General features: G+C 29.7%; 1 protein-coding gene across 1 annotated transcript in view; it reads right to left on the bottom strand.

The window, feature by feature from the left end:
• Positions 1-18,622, bottom strand: part of LOC142321684 (zinc-regulated GTPase metalloprotein activator 1-like) — a 443,413-nt gene that overhangs the window by 420,477 nt on the left and 4,314 nt on the right. Inside the window, exons 3-5 of the mRNA XM_075359968.1 lie at positions 15,303-15,394; positions 13,373-13,432; positions 5,831-5,868 (exon numbers count right to left, since the gene is read on the bottom strand). Of these exons, the coding sequence (XP_075216083.1) occupies positions 5,831-5,868; positions 13,373-13,432; positions 15,303-15,394 (190 nt within the window). The remainder of the gene's footprint in view (positions 1-5,830; positions 5,869-13,372; positions 13,433-15,302; positions 15,395-18,622) is intronic.

The raw sequence follows: 18,622 nt of genomic DNA, 5'->3' as shown, positions 1-18,622 counted from the left end.
TTTCAATATTATTTTTAAAAAAAGCCATAGAAGCTATACTTTAAATATTATTTTAATAAAGTAAATCGTTTAATACCAAACACCAGAAAAAGAGGTTTGATAGACATCATATATTTAAAACACCAAACCATAACTTCATGTTTTTTAAATGGAGATTCTACTTATTCTTGATTAGAGAATTAGAAGTAAAATCAACAAATAAATTCTTTCGAATATATAAAATAAATATTACAATCACAATAATAATAATTCTAATTACCAAGAGCAATTAGAATGTTAAAGAAAAATCCATAATTGCTAATTTATCTTGATTTACACAATTATAATAGCAGTTTTAATGTTCACATATAAAAACAGATATCAAATCACATGTGAAAAATACTTAAACACGAAGCAAATATTTTTTTTAAATAACTTATTTAATTATTGTTTATTTAAATAACTAAAGTTAAACAATTTTTAATATCCACATTTTTTAAACAAATTATTCTTTACAGAAAACTAAAATCTTCCAATAGCTAGAAAAATCTTACCAAACAACTTTCAACAAAACTATCTGGTTAATTACTTGTAAAATATATATATATATATATATATATATATATACACATATACAGTGGATTCCGGTTAATAGGCCACGGTTATTCGGAGCAGCTGTTTAATTGGGGCATTTTTGTTAAAACAGAAACATATTGTTACAATTCATGTAAAATTACGCCGATTTAACAGTCCAAATTGCCACTTATAAGGCCCATTAGTTCATTCGTTTCTTTTTTTTACATATAAAATATCACAATTTTATTAGTGATTTAAATCGCTTGAATGTTGTATTGAGGGATGTAACTTCCTTCTATCACTGGTCTGCACAGTAAGTAGCGCGTAGTGACACAGATGACATCATGCAGTTATGATGAAGCAACTGATTGCGACTCTGTTGTTCATGGTGTTGGGTATGGTGCTGTAGTTATCGTTTTTCCATAATTATTTTTAATAATTCTTATCTTTTTACTTTCGTTAATCATTTAATTTTTTTAATCACTTATCTTTTTACTTTGAAGTGTTGGTTTATTTAAAAAGTCGGTGTTCATAATTTATCCAATTCGTAGTCATACCGCATAAAGACATGACATTGACAGAAAGAATTGCTTTGTTAGACAAAATAAAAGGTTATCCACCAAACACTGGTTAGCGTAAACTTACAGGAGCATCAAAAACTACAATAGCTTGAATTTTACAAGAAGAAACTCTTCATAGTGAATGGTTTAACAAACATGGAGAAGGAACCTCTTAAATAGTAAACGTGAAGGAAAGGACCTGTTCATAGAGAAAGCTTTAAATGAATGGTTTTCTACCATCACTAGACGATGAGTAAGTGTTAGTGGGCCTATGTTAAAACAAAAAGCGGAAGAGCTTGCAGAAAAATTGGGACACTGAGATTTCAAGGCAACAGATGGTTGGTTGTCGCATTGGAAATGAAGACGTGAAATAAAATTGAAAAACGTTCACGGTGAAAAGGCAAACGCTGATACAGATAGTGCCAAATCGTGGAAAAGTTCTTAACTTCCTTAAATAATTAAGAAATATTCAACCGATGACATCTATAACGCAGATGAAACGGGCCTGTTTTATTGTGCTATGCCAGTTGGGTCTCTCTGTTACAAACACATCACATTATCTGGCTTAAAACACCAATAGATCAAATTACTGTGCTTTTTGTTGCACGGATATGTCTGGCAATGACAAATTAAAACTTCTTTTTATTGGTAAAACAGGTAAACCACAATGATTTAAGCGGGTTAGAATGGAGTTTACCTGTGTTCTACTATTTTAATAAAAAAGCCTGGATGACGAGTCTAAATTTTTATGATTGGCCAAGTGCTTGGGACGAGTTACAGAAAAAAATCAAGAAAGATTTGCCTGTTTGTTGATAACTATGCTGCCCATCCTAATGTAGATTTACAAAATATTCAAACTGAGTTTCTGCCACCGAATATAACAAGTTTAATTCAATCGCTTGACATGGGAATAACAAAGAATGTTAAAGTTATTTACCTTAGTAAACTAATAAGATACATTTTACAAGAAATTGAAGGAAATGCATTGACTCTCTTGGCTACGGCTAAAGATGTTAGTGCACGTGTAAATTTGTTTATCAATGGATTTTTACAAATGAGGTGTCATTTGTTTAAAATAAAATGCTTAATAAATTTTATAAGTAAAAATTTGATCAAACAAGTAAATACGAAGATACTGAAAACTAAAAATTAAAATGGCCACCATTTTGAAATTTTTGAAGGTGACGTTTTCAAAATTCTTTATTTTGTAGAATAAGACAGGCTTAGATCTGCCAAATTTAATTAAAATACGTTTACCCGTTCCTGAGAAATAATTTTTTTGTTGAAAATCTCAAAATGGCATCCAGAAGGAAAACAAAGCAAAATAGGACTTGCATTGACATGAAATTTTTGCTCATTTTAGTGTCCTGAATCAATACCTGAAGTTCAAGTAATACGCACTGTATATACAGGTGTTTCTAAAATGGTGGGCTGGCTATACTTTTTTAGATTCTACTTGTAAAACTAAACAAAAAATATGCTTAGGAAAAACGGCAATTTCTCCTTTGTTCTCCCCCTGTCCACCATTTTGTTATTTTTATATAAAAATTTATATCTCAAGTTTGGATAGAGGAATCACATTAATATTTTGTAAGCATCTTTGTAATAGAGTTTTAAAATTAGCTAAAAATCAGGACTCAAACACCTTCGCAAATGACAAAATGGCGGCCATTTTTTATTTTTCAATCTGTTACATCTCCATATATATAAGTTTTATCAAAATGTATGTTATTGCTAAAATATTAAGCCTTTTATTTTGAACAAAATAACATTTTATTTTTTTTAAATAAGTTAACAAATACCAGAGTTATGGCAGAAAATTGATGTAATTTTGTGTCAGTTTTCATATCCTCCACTTTACATTCAATTCAATTAAATATTAATTGTTCTTATTTATTGTTAATTCTAATATTGTAAATTAGTATCAAATTACTTTAAGGGATCACTTGAAGCACAATACAGCAATATTTTATTGCTTTCACAAACTTTTAACAGACCACGTCAAGGAAGTACATTAGAACATTAAAAAACTCATCTATTTTACTGACAGCACTTCAAGTCAATAAAGAGTTTTACTAATTTGTGCAGTCATAAAAAAAAGACTTCAACCTTGAAGCCATGGCACTTCTTTGGATCATCCCATGGGAAAAACACCTATGATGGTGTGGGAGGAACAACAAAATGATAGGTGGCAAAGGTAAGTCTGCAAAAGCTTCAATCAGATACTAAATGCTGATGAAACGTATTCATTTTGTTATTACAAGCTAATAACATCAAGTATTTTTTTATTAAATCATATGAGAGCTAAGATTTCAGAAACTCTAAAAAACCATTTTGACTGCTATAGAAAAGTTGGTACTAGAAGCTACCACAAGCATGTTTCTGTAAAAGAGATTGTAAGATGTTACTTTACTTCAGACTCCAAGGACTATGAAGACCATCCTGTGTCAAGTATTGCACCACTTTTACTTAAGGAAATAGACTCTATTGCTTGTGTATATGACAATCAGTGTTGGATAGAAGTGGTAGATATTAGCCTTAAAAATGATGATGTGCAGGTTCATTTTTTCCACCCAGCTGGACCACACATATATTTCAAAAGTCTCTACAAGACAAAGTGTGGAGACCGATCTGCAAAGTCCTGAGAAAGTTCACACCACTTGAATGAGATGTAAGCTACACACTGAAATCTCAGTTTGGGTAAGTTTTACAAGCATTTTTGAATCAAAATTGTATTAGATTACAGGTATTGCTTAAGTTATCATTAAATTACGACCTATCAATAATAATTTTTAAAAAAAACTTTTTTAAAAATATTGAAATGTCAACTTCAACTTTAAATATAAGAAATGTTAGTGCAAAGAAAAGAAATCCCCTTGGAGCACTTATTTAGCAAGTCAAAATGCTATTGTTTTTAACAGGTTCTTCATGATTTTTGAGAGGTTGTGATTTTTTTATTAGAACAATACACAAGAAACTTTTTTATATGCCGTGAACATCTACAGAAACACTGCAAGTTGTGAAAATTTGAGATTTTCATCACAATCAGAGTTATTTGAAGCCAAAATAAGAATTTAAAAAAAAAAAATTAGTTTTCAAAAATTCATAAAAATTTAGAGGAGTATAACACTATTACTATTATCTATGGTAAAACCACTGACATATACCTACATATAAAAAATAAACCAGTGGACCAATCTTTTACCTTGAGAAAATATGATTAAATTGTTTTTTGTTTCATCCTTCCAGGACAAATAGTTTTTTAGTTATGATTTTTTCCATACACCCTTGCAATCACAAAAATACGCATGCGCACTGTAACAAAAATGGCTGCCACAGGTAAACTGCTTAAATAAAAGATTTTTAAAAAATATTTTTAAAAAATAGGGCCTTAAACACGTAGGAAACAAGTGGGTAAGTTTCTTCTTTTTTTTTAATTGGTCAACCGACCAGCTTATGTGTTTTTGAGAAAATTCAAATGGATTGACCCAGCTATGATAAATCTCCATGATTAAATACTTGTTACGCCCGATACATAATGAATTCTTTAGGGTTTAACTTAGTGATTCATTAAGTATCAATCAGAAAGCAATTTCTACTGGGAATTTTCTTCTTCTCAGAGGATTACTCTTCTTTTTTTATCAAAGGATTACTTCTTACTCAAACCAACTCTTTAATCATTAGAAAAAATAATTTCATGCCACCAATTGCAAATAAAACGTAACCAATAGAGTATAATTTAGGAAAATATAAAAATTATTCTGTTGAGCTAATACAATGACAACTAAACCAGTAAGATCTGAAAACAACTACAGAAAGGGTAATTCAGTCGCTATCTTAGAACACCAATCCTTAAAAGGTTAAAAGATCAGACTTTAAAAAAGAGTTTAAATTCTGGTAAAAAAATTCCTATTTATATCTGAATATTATGTAATAATTAATATATATAAAATTAATAAAAACAGAATAAAACAAGTATATCGGTGAATCCTTCTGAATGATGGTAAATAATCATCATTTTACCAGTAGTACTAAACTTTTTAATGTTAAAAATCTTCATTAAATTTGATCAGTTTACACTCACAAAATAATTAAAATAAAATAAAGAAAAATTAATACACAAACTAGTTACGTGAAATCTTTTCACAAATGAATCAATTTACAAATAACACAGATTAAGTAAATCACAAATTAAGTATGAAATACACAGATTAAGTAAATAAAAAAAACTAACCATTAATAACAAAAATACATCGACTCCATAAAGTTCAACTTCTGCTAATTCAACATCGAAGTAATGACAAGAGCTAAAAAGGCAACAATATAAAGTTCATCACCGTACAACTACAGATTAGAGCATAATGGAACATTGATGAAAATTTAATTTCAATATAATTCCAAACTTCATGGCACCAAATAAACTTCAAATTTCAAAACTCCAATTTCATTAAAACTCCATGGCTTAATGTCATTAAAACATTACATAAAAAGTGACGTACTAAAAAACTAGTGATTCTGGAGAATAATTATCCAATAACGTTTACACAAACATAAAATTCCCATAAACTAATAATAAAGTTTTACAGCAATCTTACAATAACTAAATATATTTTATAAGAAAAATATAAAATGAACAATAAAACAAAAATCACCTAATAATTAAAACAATAAAAACTAAATTAAAAAAATACATCACAGAACAGAATTTTCCTTACCTTAAAACCATGTTTTCCATCCACAACAGTTATTACACCTAAAACACAAAAAAAAGGATAAATAAACTTAATTAAACTGATCAGTAAAAACTTGACCACACAAAAAATGACTAAATTGGCTAAATATTTCATGAAAAAAGTTAAATTAATCTGACTAATCTCTGTTGGTCATAGGGATACAGGTAGACAAATGATTACATTATTCATGTAAACCTCATTTTGCTACAGATTGAACTGATAAAGTACAATAACCAATTATCTTTAAATTCTTCAGAAATGCAGGTGAGAGTTGTTTTATTTTATATGCGTGGTCAACCAAACTCTACTTTAAATTACTGCTATAACTTAATTTTAAAAAAAATCTGATGTGGACACCACATAACTTCCTTGTACATCTAATAAATTACATATACACATCTTTGCTGCACTTCATTTAAACTTATTTCATTTGCAAGTGAGGTACGATCCTCCAATTCTTTAAAAAGAGGACAGTTATACAACTGCTAAAATATTAGTTTTTATTAACATAAAATATTTATACAATTATTAATTCAACAACCTTACCTGAAATTAGATTAGAGAAAAATTTCTTGATTTCTCTTTAAATAAATTGTTTACCACACAATCCAATAATAAAAACTGATTATTCTACACCATAAGATCAAAATTAATATTTGCAACCAGTACACGAGTCACTAAATGGAATACTTAATTATTTATTATACTGACAAAAAAAATTTGTTTAATGTTTCTCTAAGTGTGATATCATTTCTTGAATTGCTTTTTTGCGTACGTTACACATCTTTAAATACAATTTTTCTATTACCCTTAGTTTTAAATAAATTACACTTAAAAAAAAATTAAGGGAAAATATAGTTAAAATCCGTAAAATTTAAAATTTTGCATGGCCACACCTGTGTTAAAATGATTTCACTGATGCTTTTCTTTTATCAATAGCCTTAGACACATCCCAAATTAATATCCTACAGTAATCGGCTAGCATGTTAGAATTCCATTTTCCTTTATAGCAGCTTTCCATCACCAAATGTCTTGGTAGAAACTTCACCGTGTTCGTCATTTACGTCTCCAAGGTTGTCCAGGAAATAATCCAGATATGAGTGGAGGAAATGTATTTTCAAAGACATATTACATCCCATAGCTCTGTATGAAGTTGATTAACAATATTGCGGTAATTGTCGGATTTTTGTTTGTTGAGAAAACTTTTGCAAATATCTTTAAATGAAGCCCAAGCTGCACTTTCTACATTATTTAACATTGAGTTAAATACATCATCTCTGACCAACTCTTTTATTTGAGGACCAACAAATATTCCTTCTTTAATCTTTCCTTCACTCATATTCGGAAATTTCTGCTTTACAAAAATCCACAACTATCCTTCTTAATTGCTTTTACAAAATTTTTCATTAGTCCTAGCTTGATATGCAGAGGGGGTAAAAATATTTTTTTTTGGTTCAACTACGGCGTCATGAATAATATTTTTCCCATTTGGAGTTAAGTTGTCTCGTTTCTTTCACTCTTTGGTAACATAATGTTTATCCCTAGCTCGGCTTTCCCATTCACAAAGAAAACATGTGTACTTAGTATAGACTAACTACATGCCTAACAAAATAGCTATAACTTTCAAATCACCTCCTATGTGCCAACTAAGGTTTTTAAAATTTATTTTTTCAAGAACGTCTTTCATCACATCGTATGTCTCTTTCAAATTAATACCGCAAGCGATTGGTATCGAAGGATATTTGTTACCATCATGTAGTAAAACCACTTTTAAACTATACTTGGACGAATCTATGAAAAGACGCCAGTCCTCAGATTTATGAACTTGTCCTAAGTGCAACATAAGCTCATCAATATTTGTGCAATAAACCATATTATTTTCATCAAAAAAGTACTGAGAAAGTTCTTTTTGTCGGCTTCGAAAGCTGAAAATTTTTGTACCTCTTTGAAATAAATTCCAAACCTGCAGACCTGCAGTCTTGATCCTAACAGTTCAGCTTGATTTTTTGATAAATTTAAATCCCTAAGCAAGTCATTTAATTCGCTTGTGATATAAAATATGGCTATTGGAAGATAATTCAAAATCAGAATCATTGTTGTCTTCTTTACTGCCTGATTCTTCATCGCTGCTTTTGAAACATACATTCTCAGGTGCCTCAGGAACTGGAATAATTTTACTATGAGATACAGGCCTTACTGCAGATTGCAATGAAGGATATTTTACAGTACGTTTAGATTTTTTAGAAACTCCAGACATACTTGTTAAACAAAAGTAACAATTGGTTACATGATTCTTTGGTTCACACCAAACCATAGGTACACCAAATGGCAAAGCCTTCCGTGTAACTTTCAGCCATCCTCTTAAATATACAGAACAATTAATACATACTATATAACGAGGCCACGTCTTATCCTAACCACTAATTTTACACTGAAAGTACAAATGATATGCTTTTTTAATTAAAGGTATAATGTTTTTTTCTGTTTGATTTTACAGTAAACTCAACACATACATAACAAAAGGCATCCACCCACATCATTTACACAATTTCGAGGCATTATGACACTGCATTGTTAACAAACTTAAGATAGCAATAAGAGTGAACAAAATTAATTCATTCCTAAATCTAGTGCTTAATTCAAACAACACAGCTGTGTTTTCATCTACATATTTTGACCTGCACAGACATGATTAATCTTGTCCATGAAGGCTCACTCTTTTTTATTAGATATGATTTCATAATATGACTATATGATTTAATTTTTTGTCTAGTATTGTTTATTTATAGCTTACAAATTATGTTAACTTAAACAATAAAAAATGAGCAAACAAAATACAATATAGGAGCTTAGAATGCTAACTATACATTGAAAAATGAAAAAATCCTTTAATTTAAATTTAAAAATTTTTCAAAAATGGTAGGTGATAGAAAGATTCTGAGTTCATATTCGTTTTCAGTAACAGATTAAAATCATGTATCACTTGTTAAGAAACAAAAATTATGTTTATCAGTGTTATTAACTTTTATTTATATGACAGAAATCTGAAAAACAGACCTGAAATCTTGTGCATACTGAACACAAGTGAAAAAAGTTTTCAACAATCACTAAATGTATTCATAAATTCAAAAATGTATTTTATTTTACTGTCAAATAAATAAATAAAATTATTTTTTTAAAATAAATATACAATTTTATAGGAATTTGCTAAAAAAATCCAAAAATAATATGACTCTAAATTATAATTTTCAATTAATATTAAATAATCAGATATTTCACCAAATATATTATATACATAATTCTATTAAATTACATTTACACATTTTTAAAAGTACATAAAATTTTATTTCTCTAATCATATTTTTCTTTTTTTTATTATCATTGAATTATTATTTACCGTCAAAAGTTTTTTACAATCAAGGGTTAATAATTATTAAATTAATGCATTTAAATTAAAAAAGGAAAAGTTAAAAAAATAAATATAAAAACAAAAGGAGATGAAGTCTGATTTGAACCAATGTGCCTTTCCTTTAAGATGCAAATATTTCTTTAACTAAAATTGTAATTTTACTTTTGATTGCAATCAACAAGGGACATGCACAACTAGATGTTACAACAGTGCTAAATCCAAAATCTCAATATCCTACGACTAATCGTTTTTGAGTTATGCATGTCTGTATGTCTGTATGTAATTAACATCTTCATAGATGTTAATTACATACAGACGTCATGCTGAAACTAGTCAAAATGGATATATCCGTTGAAATATGAAAACGGCAATGTTTTGCAATCACAATACTTCCTTTACTTCATACAAGGAAACAAAAAAATGAACTCAACACTAACATAAAAGTAAACGTTACATAAAAATAATTTACACAAGAAATAATAAAAAATTATTATATAAAGGAAGTTGTCAAAGAAGCCCACACTCAGAATACAAATGTAACAAAATTTCTAATGAAAAAGTCATAATAAAAATATAAATACATTGAGGATAAAACCAAGTTCTCATTAAAGCAGCTTATTCACAAATATGGAGCCCTATTAAGATTCCAGATACCACAATAACTCCTATTATGTTACAAAAGCTTTTCCTATTGTTATACATTCAATGCATTACTTAAATCATTATTGTTATGTATGTTGCAAATTCTACACTAATTGCATTACTTTGCTAACATACCACATTGTCAAGGCCACTTTCTTTGAATATAACTGAATTTACAGCCATTTACTATTGTTTTGACTTAAATATAAATGAATTACTTAAAGTACATAATAGTTTAAATTATTTATTTACTTATACAGGGTGTCCCATATAAAACGCAACCCATCAATCACTCATCCATGAAATTTCAAAAGTCAAGCTTACTCCCATACAAGTTACTGAAATGGACTCGTACAACATCTGAACATTGCGGCGACGCAGTAGAACACTACCGATAGTAACAACAATGCAATCATAACGTTCAGTGTACTGCAAGAGACAAGATGGTGTTTTCGCTAGATGAACGTGTTTTCATTGTTGAGTCATACTTCAGTACGAAATCAGTGGTTGCAGTGCAAAATTTGTTCGCCATAAGTACCCAGATAAACCAGCTCCTAACAAAACATCAGTATTAAGGTTAGTTGCAAAATTTAGAGAGACTGGTTCTGTTAATAACAAGGAACACAAAAGACCTGCGTCAGTGTTGAATACAGATACAGTCACTGAAATCAAAGACCGATTACTCGCCTCGCCAAATAAATCGATCAGACGTTTGTCTGCTGAAATTAATTTGTCTAAATCAACTGTTCATCGGCAGACCAAACAATTAGAATTACAACCTTATCGCATTCAAACGGTTCATCAACTTCTTGAGCCTGACAAAGAAAAACTGTTACAATATTGCCAATGGTTCCGTCGATTTCTGCGTGAGGGAATTAATGTTATGGATTCGTTATTTTTCACAGATGAAGGACGGTTTCATTTGGATGGCTACGTAAACAGCCAAAACAGTAGAATTTGGAGTGCTGAAAATCCCCACGTTTATCACGAAAAACAATTACACCCGCAGAAGTTGAGCATGTGGTGCGTGATATCGCGGAAGAAAATAATCGGTCCTATTTTTTTTGAGTACACCATTAATGCAGAACGATATCAGGATATTTTATTTCAGTTCATTGCAGTCTTGGAAGAGGAAGACAGACACTGCTGGCTACAACATGACGGTGCAACATTGCACTACGCAGGTTCAACTTCTGATTTCGTTGAGGAATTCTTTGGTAATAGTGTTATCGGTCGAGGCTTGTGGCCACCAAGATCTTCAGATTTGATTGCGGCGTTTTTTTTTCTATGGGGTTACCTCAAAGAAAAAGCCTATAGCAACAAACCACGAACACTTGAACAATTGAAAGTCAATATTGAACAAGCTGTATTAAATATCCAGCCACAAACTTTGAAAAAAGTTGCAAGAAACGCTGTAAAAAGAATTGAAGCTTGTATTCAAGAAGATGGCGGCCCCTTCCAACATTTACTCTAAATGTAAGGTAATGGATGGTAATAATAAAAATTACATTTACATTTACACATGCCTTTTTATTATTTCAATACCTACCAATATAAGATTGGGTTGCGTTTTATATGGGACATCCTGTATTATAATGTATATTATTTATGTTAAGTATTTATGTTATAATCAATACAAATAAAATTAATTAGAACAGCTAGAATTACAAGCAGCTTAAAAAGTAATATAGACAAAAAAGTAAGAAAAGTAAGTAAAACAAAAAAAGTAAAAGTAATTAAAAGTAAGACAAAAGTTTTATAAGTAATCAGTCAGCTGACTGGTTTGATGATATTCGCTATTCCTTTCTGTTTTTTTTTATGATCTTTAAATCTCAAAATAATAAATTAAATCCTACTTTCCCAATTATCTGCTTTATATATATCCTAATTTTTGTCTCCCTCTACAGATTTATCTTTTATGCATCCCTCCTATCACTAAATTAAGGAAATCTAGATGTGTAATTCGTGGTCCCTCAACATTAACTCATCTCTTTATAAGATTCTGTCCCAAATTTCTTCTCTCCAACTTACCTTAAGGCTAACATCATTTTGAATTTTATCAACCAACCAAACTTTCAATATCCTAATGTTATATTAAAATCCAAAGGTCTCTCTCTACTCTCATGCTTTCTGTTTTTCCTTCTGCACATGTTTTACTACCACAGAGTACTACTACACTCTATACACATATATTTTTAAAAATTTCTTTCTTATTCTTAGATGTATTTCATATTATCCTTTTTGTTTTTCAGCAAAAAACAAGAAGTTATTTGCTAGGAATCATACCAATCTTCTGGATGAAAGGGAGGACACTAATACATCTTCAATTTACTGAAGAGTTTGAATCCCTATGAAAATTGTTCATCTTCATAGATGTCACCTTCTCCTCCACATCACCAGAATAGCACCTTCTCTTCAATCTTATTTCTTCTTCAATGCACATGTACCATAGAAATCCGGTTAGCCATAATACAATCTCCATTGGTAAGGGTTTTTGCTTTACGACATGCCTCATGTCTTTATTTCCTACTACTGGATTCATTAAGATAAACAAAGAGCTTCAGAAGCATATTGTGTAAAGTCAACCTCTAATTCTTCCTACAACCTAACATCAATAAATAACAATGAAACCAAATTATATTATATGGCATTATTTTTAGAGAACCTAATTAGATCTTAGAATTAAAAAAAATTGTAGGCGACAGAAAAATGTTTGTAACTTAAGTTACATAATTTTTTACCATGATCAATTTTTTTTATACTGCACATTTTTCTGTCATTATGCTACTACAATACACAGCTGTAAATCACAGTCAATTTCTTCTATCATAGGTGAACAATCACTTCTTTGTATACACTACAACCCAGCACACGTCTAATCAACTTCAGCTTATGCCTCCATTTATCCCTGACCAAAGTCACCTTTATTTGGTTCCTAATTCCCATCAAAGCAATCCCTACCACTTCACTTAATATCACTTACTTTCCTGATTCTTTTTTTAATTTGCTTCTGTTTTTTATATACCTGACCAGAAATTATACACAGCTACTTCCTGAAATGTCCCAAATGTTTTAGAATCAGCATGCTGTGAGAAGATTTAGTATGATTGTACAGAGAAAAAGAAAAGAAATGTTATGTGTGTTTACATGGTATGGTGGGTAATGTAGTGTTTGTAGAAGAATTATTAAATTTGAACATGTATGGTAAGAAGAATGTATGCAACCAGCTCAGATGTCTGGGTTCACTAATCCCCATACTCTCAATCTCATAAGGTTAAGTATTTATGATATAATTGGTGACCACATACCATTTCAGCAAACTAGCAAGATAGAATAACCATATGTTTACCGCTGATACTAACAGAGATATTACTATATATATATATATATATATATATATATATATATATATATATATATATATATATATATATATATATATATATATATTAGTTATACTAAGTAATAATTACCATCTAAGTATATGTCACTTCCAAGTTCCTCATCAAGCCAAAATACTGTTGCAATTGGTCCTAAAACAAGACACACACTTATTCTCATTACAAGAAGTAATTAAATGAACAGCATTTATTTATAGGTATCAATTAATATAAAAGTAAAATATCATCATAATCAAACATCAATTGCCGTTATCATCATCATCATCATTAGATGGTTTTTCTGAGGTGTATACCTTACTTTGCTCATCTCCACTATCTCTAATTCCGAAAAGTAAAATAATCCTTTAAAGTAGGAAATTCAAACAAAAAAGAAACACTTTTAAAATAGGTAATACTGTTACAACTTAAAACAAAACAGTAAACCATGAAGACAAATTTATAGTGTGCCAATTGTTAACGTATATAGAATTATAAAGAACAATCATTTCCTCCAGCTCTAAACCTATGCATAGCATTGGTTAACTATTCTAAGTTAACCTATCCTTACTCTATGTTAACTTTAAACATAATACAATGGAGGAACATATTTTCTAACTATGAACCAAAGGGTAACATGTGCTTTTGAAGGAAGAACAGAACCAGCCACTACTGTTAAACTTTAACCAAGAATACCTTTACAGTGTATCTGTTACAAATAAATCAACAGGAGTGTTTCAACAGAAGACACTAAAAAGTAATTTGTATAATATAACAGCACAAAAATAAAAAAATGAGAAAAATTTTAGGTAATAAACAAACACTTATAACCTATACTCATTTAACTTTTAATACTCTGCAATAATATACATTCAAAGAAATGTTAATGGCAGTATAAGAATGCAAAAAGCATCACAAAACCCTAATTTTTTTCTAAATCTTCGGGAATCACATGTTATAACATGATGTAGAAAAACCAGCAATAAGAGAATATTTTATATCATTTCAATCTCAAAATTTAAATCATTTCAAGTCTTAAGTTACAAAATGTTAATAATAGAAACATGGTAATTTCTTTTCACTCAACCTAGTCTTGACTAATCTTGCTCACCTAATTAGTAAATTACTAACACAACCACTAAACAGCTATTCAGTAATAGTGTAGAACTCGTGATCAAATTCAATAAAATCTACAACCAATTTTAATATCTATGTTACAGCTGAATTTATGTCATCCATATTCAAATAATGGTACTGTTTTGAGCCAGATCAACTATATATTTCTTTTCTTCCTGTTTAGTCTCCAGGAATTACCATCCAGGTATTACTTCAGAGGATGAATGAGGATGGTATGTATGAGTGTAAATGAAGTGTAGTCTTGTACAGTCTCAGTTCGACCATTCCTGAAATGTGTGGTTAATTGGAATCCAATCACCAAAGAACACCGGTATCCATGATCTAGTATTCAAATTCATATAAAAGTAACTACATTTACTAGGACTTGAACGCTAGAACTCTCAACTTCCAAATCAGCTGATTTGGGAAGATGCATTTACCACTAGACCAACCCGGTAGATCAACTGTATACTGGACAAAACTAACTGCTGCAGTATAATATCAACACTGCAAAACCACCAGCTACAGGATGTGATAGTAATGTAAAATGCAAAACAAAGGAATGAAAACAAAAATAAACTGATTCACTAGAGTAGAAAACATAATTATAATTGGTTAATTGACATTTCTTTTACAACCTCCCTCTGAGTCACCAAATGATATCCAGAATCTGTTCAGAGGAACCTTATTATCACAGTATTTGGATAGGGACCATTTAATTATTGAAATTAAATTTAGAACTAAAATTTTTATCACAAGTAAGAAAAATAAAATTAATATTTTAATGATGGTACAATATAATAATTGTTTCACTGCCAATAATTATAAAATTAACACTAAATTGGATTTTCCTAGAGCAAAAGAAAAAAATTACATTTCCTATTTAAAACATAAATAAGTATCAATTTACCTGGATCTGCAAGTCCAGTAGTTTCCAGAAGGATGTAATCAAATTTTCCTTTTCTGGTCATTAAATTTTCAATAGCCTTAACTCCATTATCCCTAAATATACAATAATTGTTATATTAATAACATGTTAATTTAAACTAAACATGAGAGGCATTCTAACAAAATAAAAAATTGAATATCAAAATCTTCATTTATTCAAAATTCACTTTAAAAAGAATCAAATCATTTGGCTACTTTGTCAAACAAAACATTTCTTCTACACACACAAAATAAGTAAGAAAAATATTAACTATAATGAAATACAGAACAAAGCATAATGAAGAACAAATAAAAAATAATAGTTACTGTCATTTAAATACTACTAACAAAATTAAGAATTGGTAAAAAATATCTGTATTGGTAAAAAAATCAAAAAGAAAATCATAAAATGCCCAATCAAAAGTACAATAATAGTAACAAAAATAAAGTGATTCTTTACCTTTAATTATAAAAGGAAAATATGTATTTGGGTAGTTTCCTCTTTATGTGCAATATAAACTAGAAACAATATGCATGTTAAATTATGAATTCTACTAATTCACAGAATAACATGTTTATTCTATGATCTAATTTATCCCCACTAAAATACAAAAACATTTCCTTTTTTTTGATACCATACAAGGGAACTGTACTGCACAGCAAACAGTGGAATTGGACGCCCCCAGCTATGTAAAACGTTTTTCACCCCTAGATTGGGTTTTCTGGATGAGAATGGATAATCTCCACACAGAAGAACTATGAAATGATACAACCAGTGTCTTGGATTACCTACCACGTGGAAAATGGCTTCAAAACTCCCTCCAAGGAGAAGACATCATTCCTCTTACAGTTACACTTCGCTGATCTCTGTGGCAGAGTGGTATCTTTCATCCAAAGGTTCCGGGTTCAAATCCCAGTCAGGCATGGTATTTTTCATATGCTAAAAAATTTCATTCCCACCTCTCACGGAAAAGTTTATGTGGTGAGATCACAAAAAAAAATTATTTTTACCAAATATGAGACCAACAATTAAATGACTACTGAACAACAACTTTGTGTCACTCAGATAAATATATAGTACAAATAGTTCAAATAAACAGTTACCTGAGAACCGATTTAGACTTCTTTAAGGAAAATTCTTGCCATCCACAAAATTGGTTTGAACGTGAAAATATCCACCTGAACCATCTTTGAATACTTCACACATGTACAGATTCTTGAATATAAATGAATTAGAAAAAGAAAAGACGGTTAGGTGAGGTACATTATTTTTCTTTAATTTGTTGTTCCACTTGTGCAGTCGGGTGCTGCTACCTAGCGAGGGCTTGATCAGGTAATCTGATCATGCGATATCCTACGTCATAATACCGCAAGGAGTGGTCACATTATGACATACCAACTTCTATTCATTCGGTGCTCGAATCTGACCCAGAACGGTCATATGCACTTTCAGTCCGGATGGACATCTTCAGATAAACGCTTAGTTTATTAGTATAAGTATATGTTATTAAGTTTAATTATATGTGTAAAGTTATGTATTAAATATTCAGTTACATGTTATCGCAATGTCAAGATGACAAGTAATAACAATTCAATAAGCAACAAGGCATTGTTTCAATTTATCACCTATGAACATACAGTCCAACCTCGCTCTAAAATCTACCACAACGTGTTGACGGTCTTCAGGTGAAATCATTCATAATAGATGTAATATCAACTGGGATACATCACAAAAGCACTAGTCACTAATAAAAGCTAAATGTGCATAGTTGTAGAAATTATAATCACTAGCAAATCTGTTTATGTTTAAAAATTTGCTTAAATCTTTTGCAGTTTGATTTTATCCCAAATGATGTCAAGGTAGGAAACATTAGATGTACATTGAAGTGAGAAATAACTATGTCTCTCTCTCTAATAAATGTGTGTGTTTTTGAAACATTAATTCACATTAATAATAAATAAATAACATTAATTAATGAAGTCATATTAACATTAATTCGTGTCGATTATAAATTTATTTTTTCTGAAGGATGTAGTAGTTCAGCAGGTAGAAAATTGTTTAACTAAGAAATTAAATCCACTGTGTGCATTCGAGTTAAGAATAAACAGGTCAGAAATGGACAATCAGTTTATTATAAAGTTTACTTCAAAATTTATCCTTTCAGTTTTATATGTATAGGTTGCATTAAAAAAAAAAACTTTTTATTGATTGGTTTTTACAAAAAGTAAATCCAAAAAGAACCTTTTTGGAGGACTGAGGTTTCATAGGCATTACTTTATTATAGATTGTGAAATTTATAGTCAGATAATTTAAAATTTGTAAGAATTATTCCTCATCATGTTTTAAATAGATCTACCAAATTTGGAATTAATACCATTTATATTTTGCATTTTTTTAGCTTTAAGGACATGATATCTTTGCAACTACACCTTATTACTTCATGCAAGGCAATAAAAATTAGACATTAAAGTGAAATTTTCATGAAGTGATTAGTTTCTAAGATTTAATACTACTAGTGGACATAATAAGGAAGGGAATACAACACTTTCATTTTGCTTTGGGTGATCAACGTTTAGAACCTAGCTGCAAGCAACCAATGCATTAGATAATAACAAAATGTAAAAACTGTAATAAAAAAAATTTGCTGAACAACACTTCAGATTAATATTTTATTTATTACATTAAATTTACAACACTCACAGTAATATGTTTCTAAAGATATTACACCTTCATGAAAAGCGTATAAATGGGAAAGTATAAAAATAAAATATTTCAGATTTGGTATAACACTATGACAACAGACTCCATTAAAATAACTTTGATCATTCAACCAACAATACCTTCAGTAACTTATAATCTAGGCTATAAAATTTTAATACACATATGAAGAGCATTTAGACTTTTTTTTTATATTCTAAGACCTCAGCATGCTTTACCATGTATATTAACAAGGATGATGAGCTGATGAGTGAGAAAATGCCAAACCCTTGCCAGGAATCAAACCCAAAATGAAATATCTAGAAGCCAGGAAACTTACCACTAAATAATTTTGGCTGGCCAAAATGGTGCTGTGACCATTCTATTGGTCTAAATTGCTAAAATTTATTTCAAAGAATGAATTTCAACATTTACGTTAAAATTTACAAGAGAAATAAATATAAAAATACAAAGATTGTCTATTGATGTTGACTGGCTTGTACATTCACATAATGAAGTTACAGAACCAAATCCATAACAATGAAATAATCCATGATCTTCTTGCATCATTACATAGGGAAAAAATTTAATAAAAGAATCTTTTT

Source organism: Lycorma delicatula, chromosome 3, assembly GCF_047948215.1.
Source record: "Lycorma delicatula isolate Av1 chromosome 3, ASM4794821v1, whole genome shotgun sequence".
In the NCBI taxonomy this organism is placed as follows: Eukaryota; Metazoa; Arthropoda; class Insecta; order Hemiptera; family Fulgoridae; genus Lycorma; species Lycorma delicatula.
The sequence above is the reverse complement of the archived record's forward strand: the minus strand, read 5'-3'. Positions and strand labels throughout refer to the sequence as shown.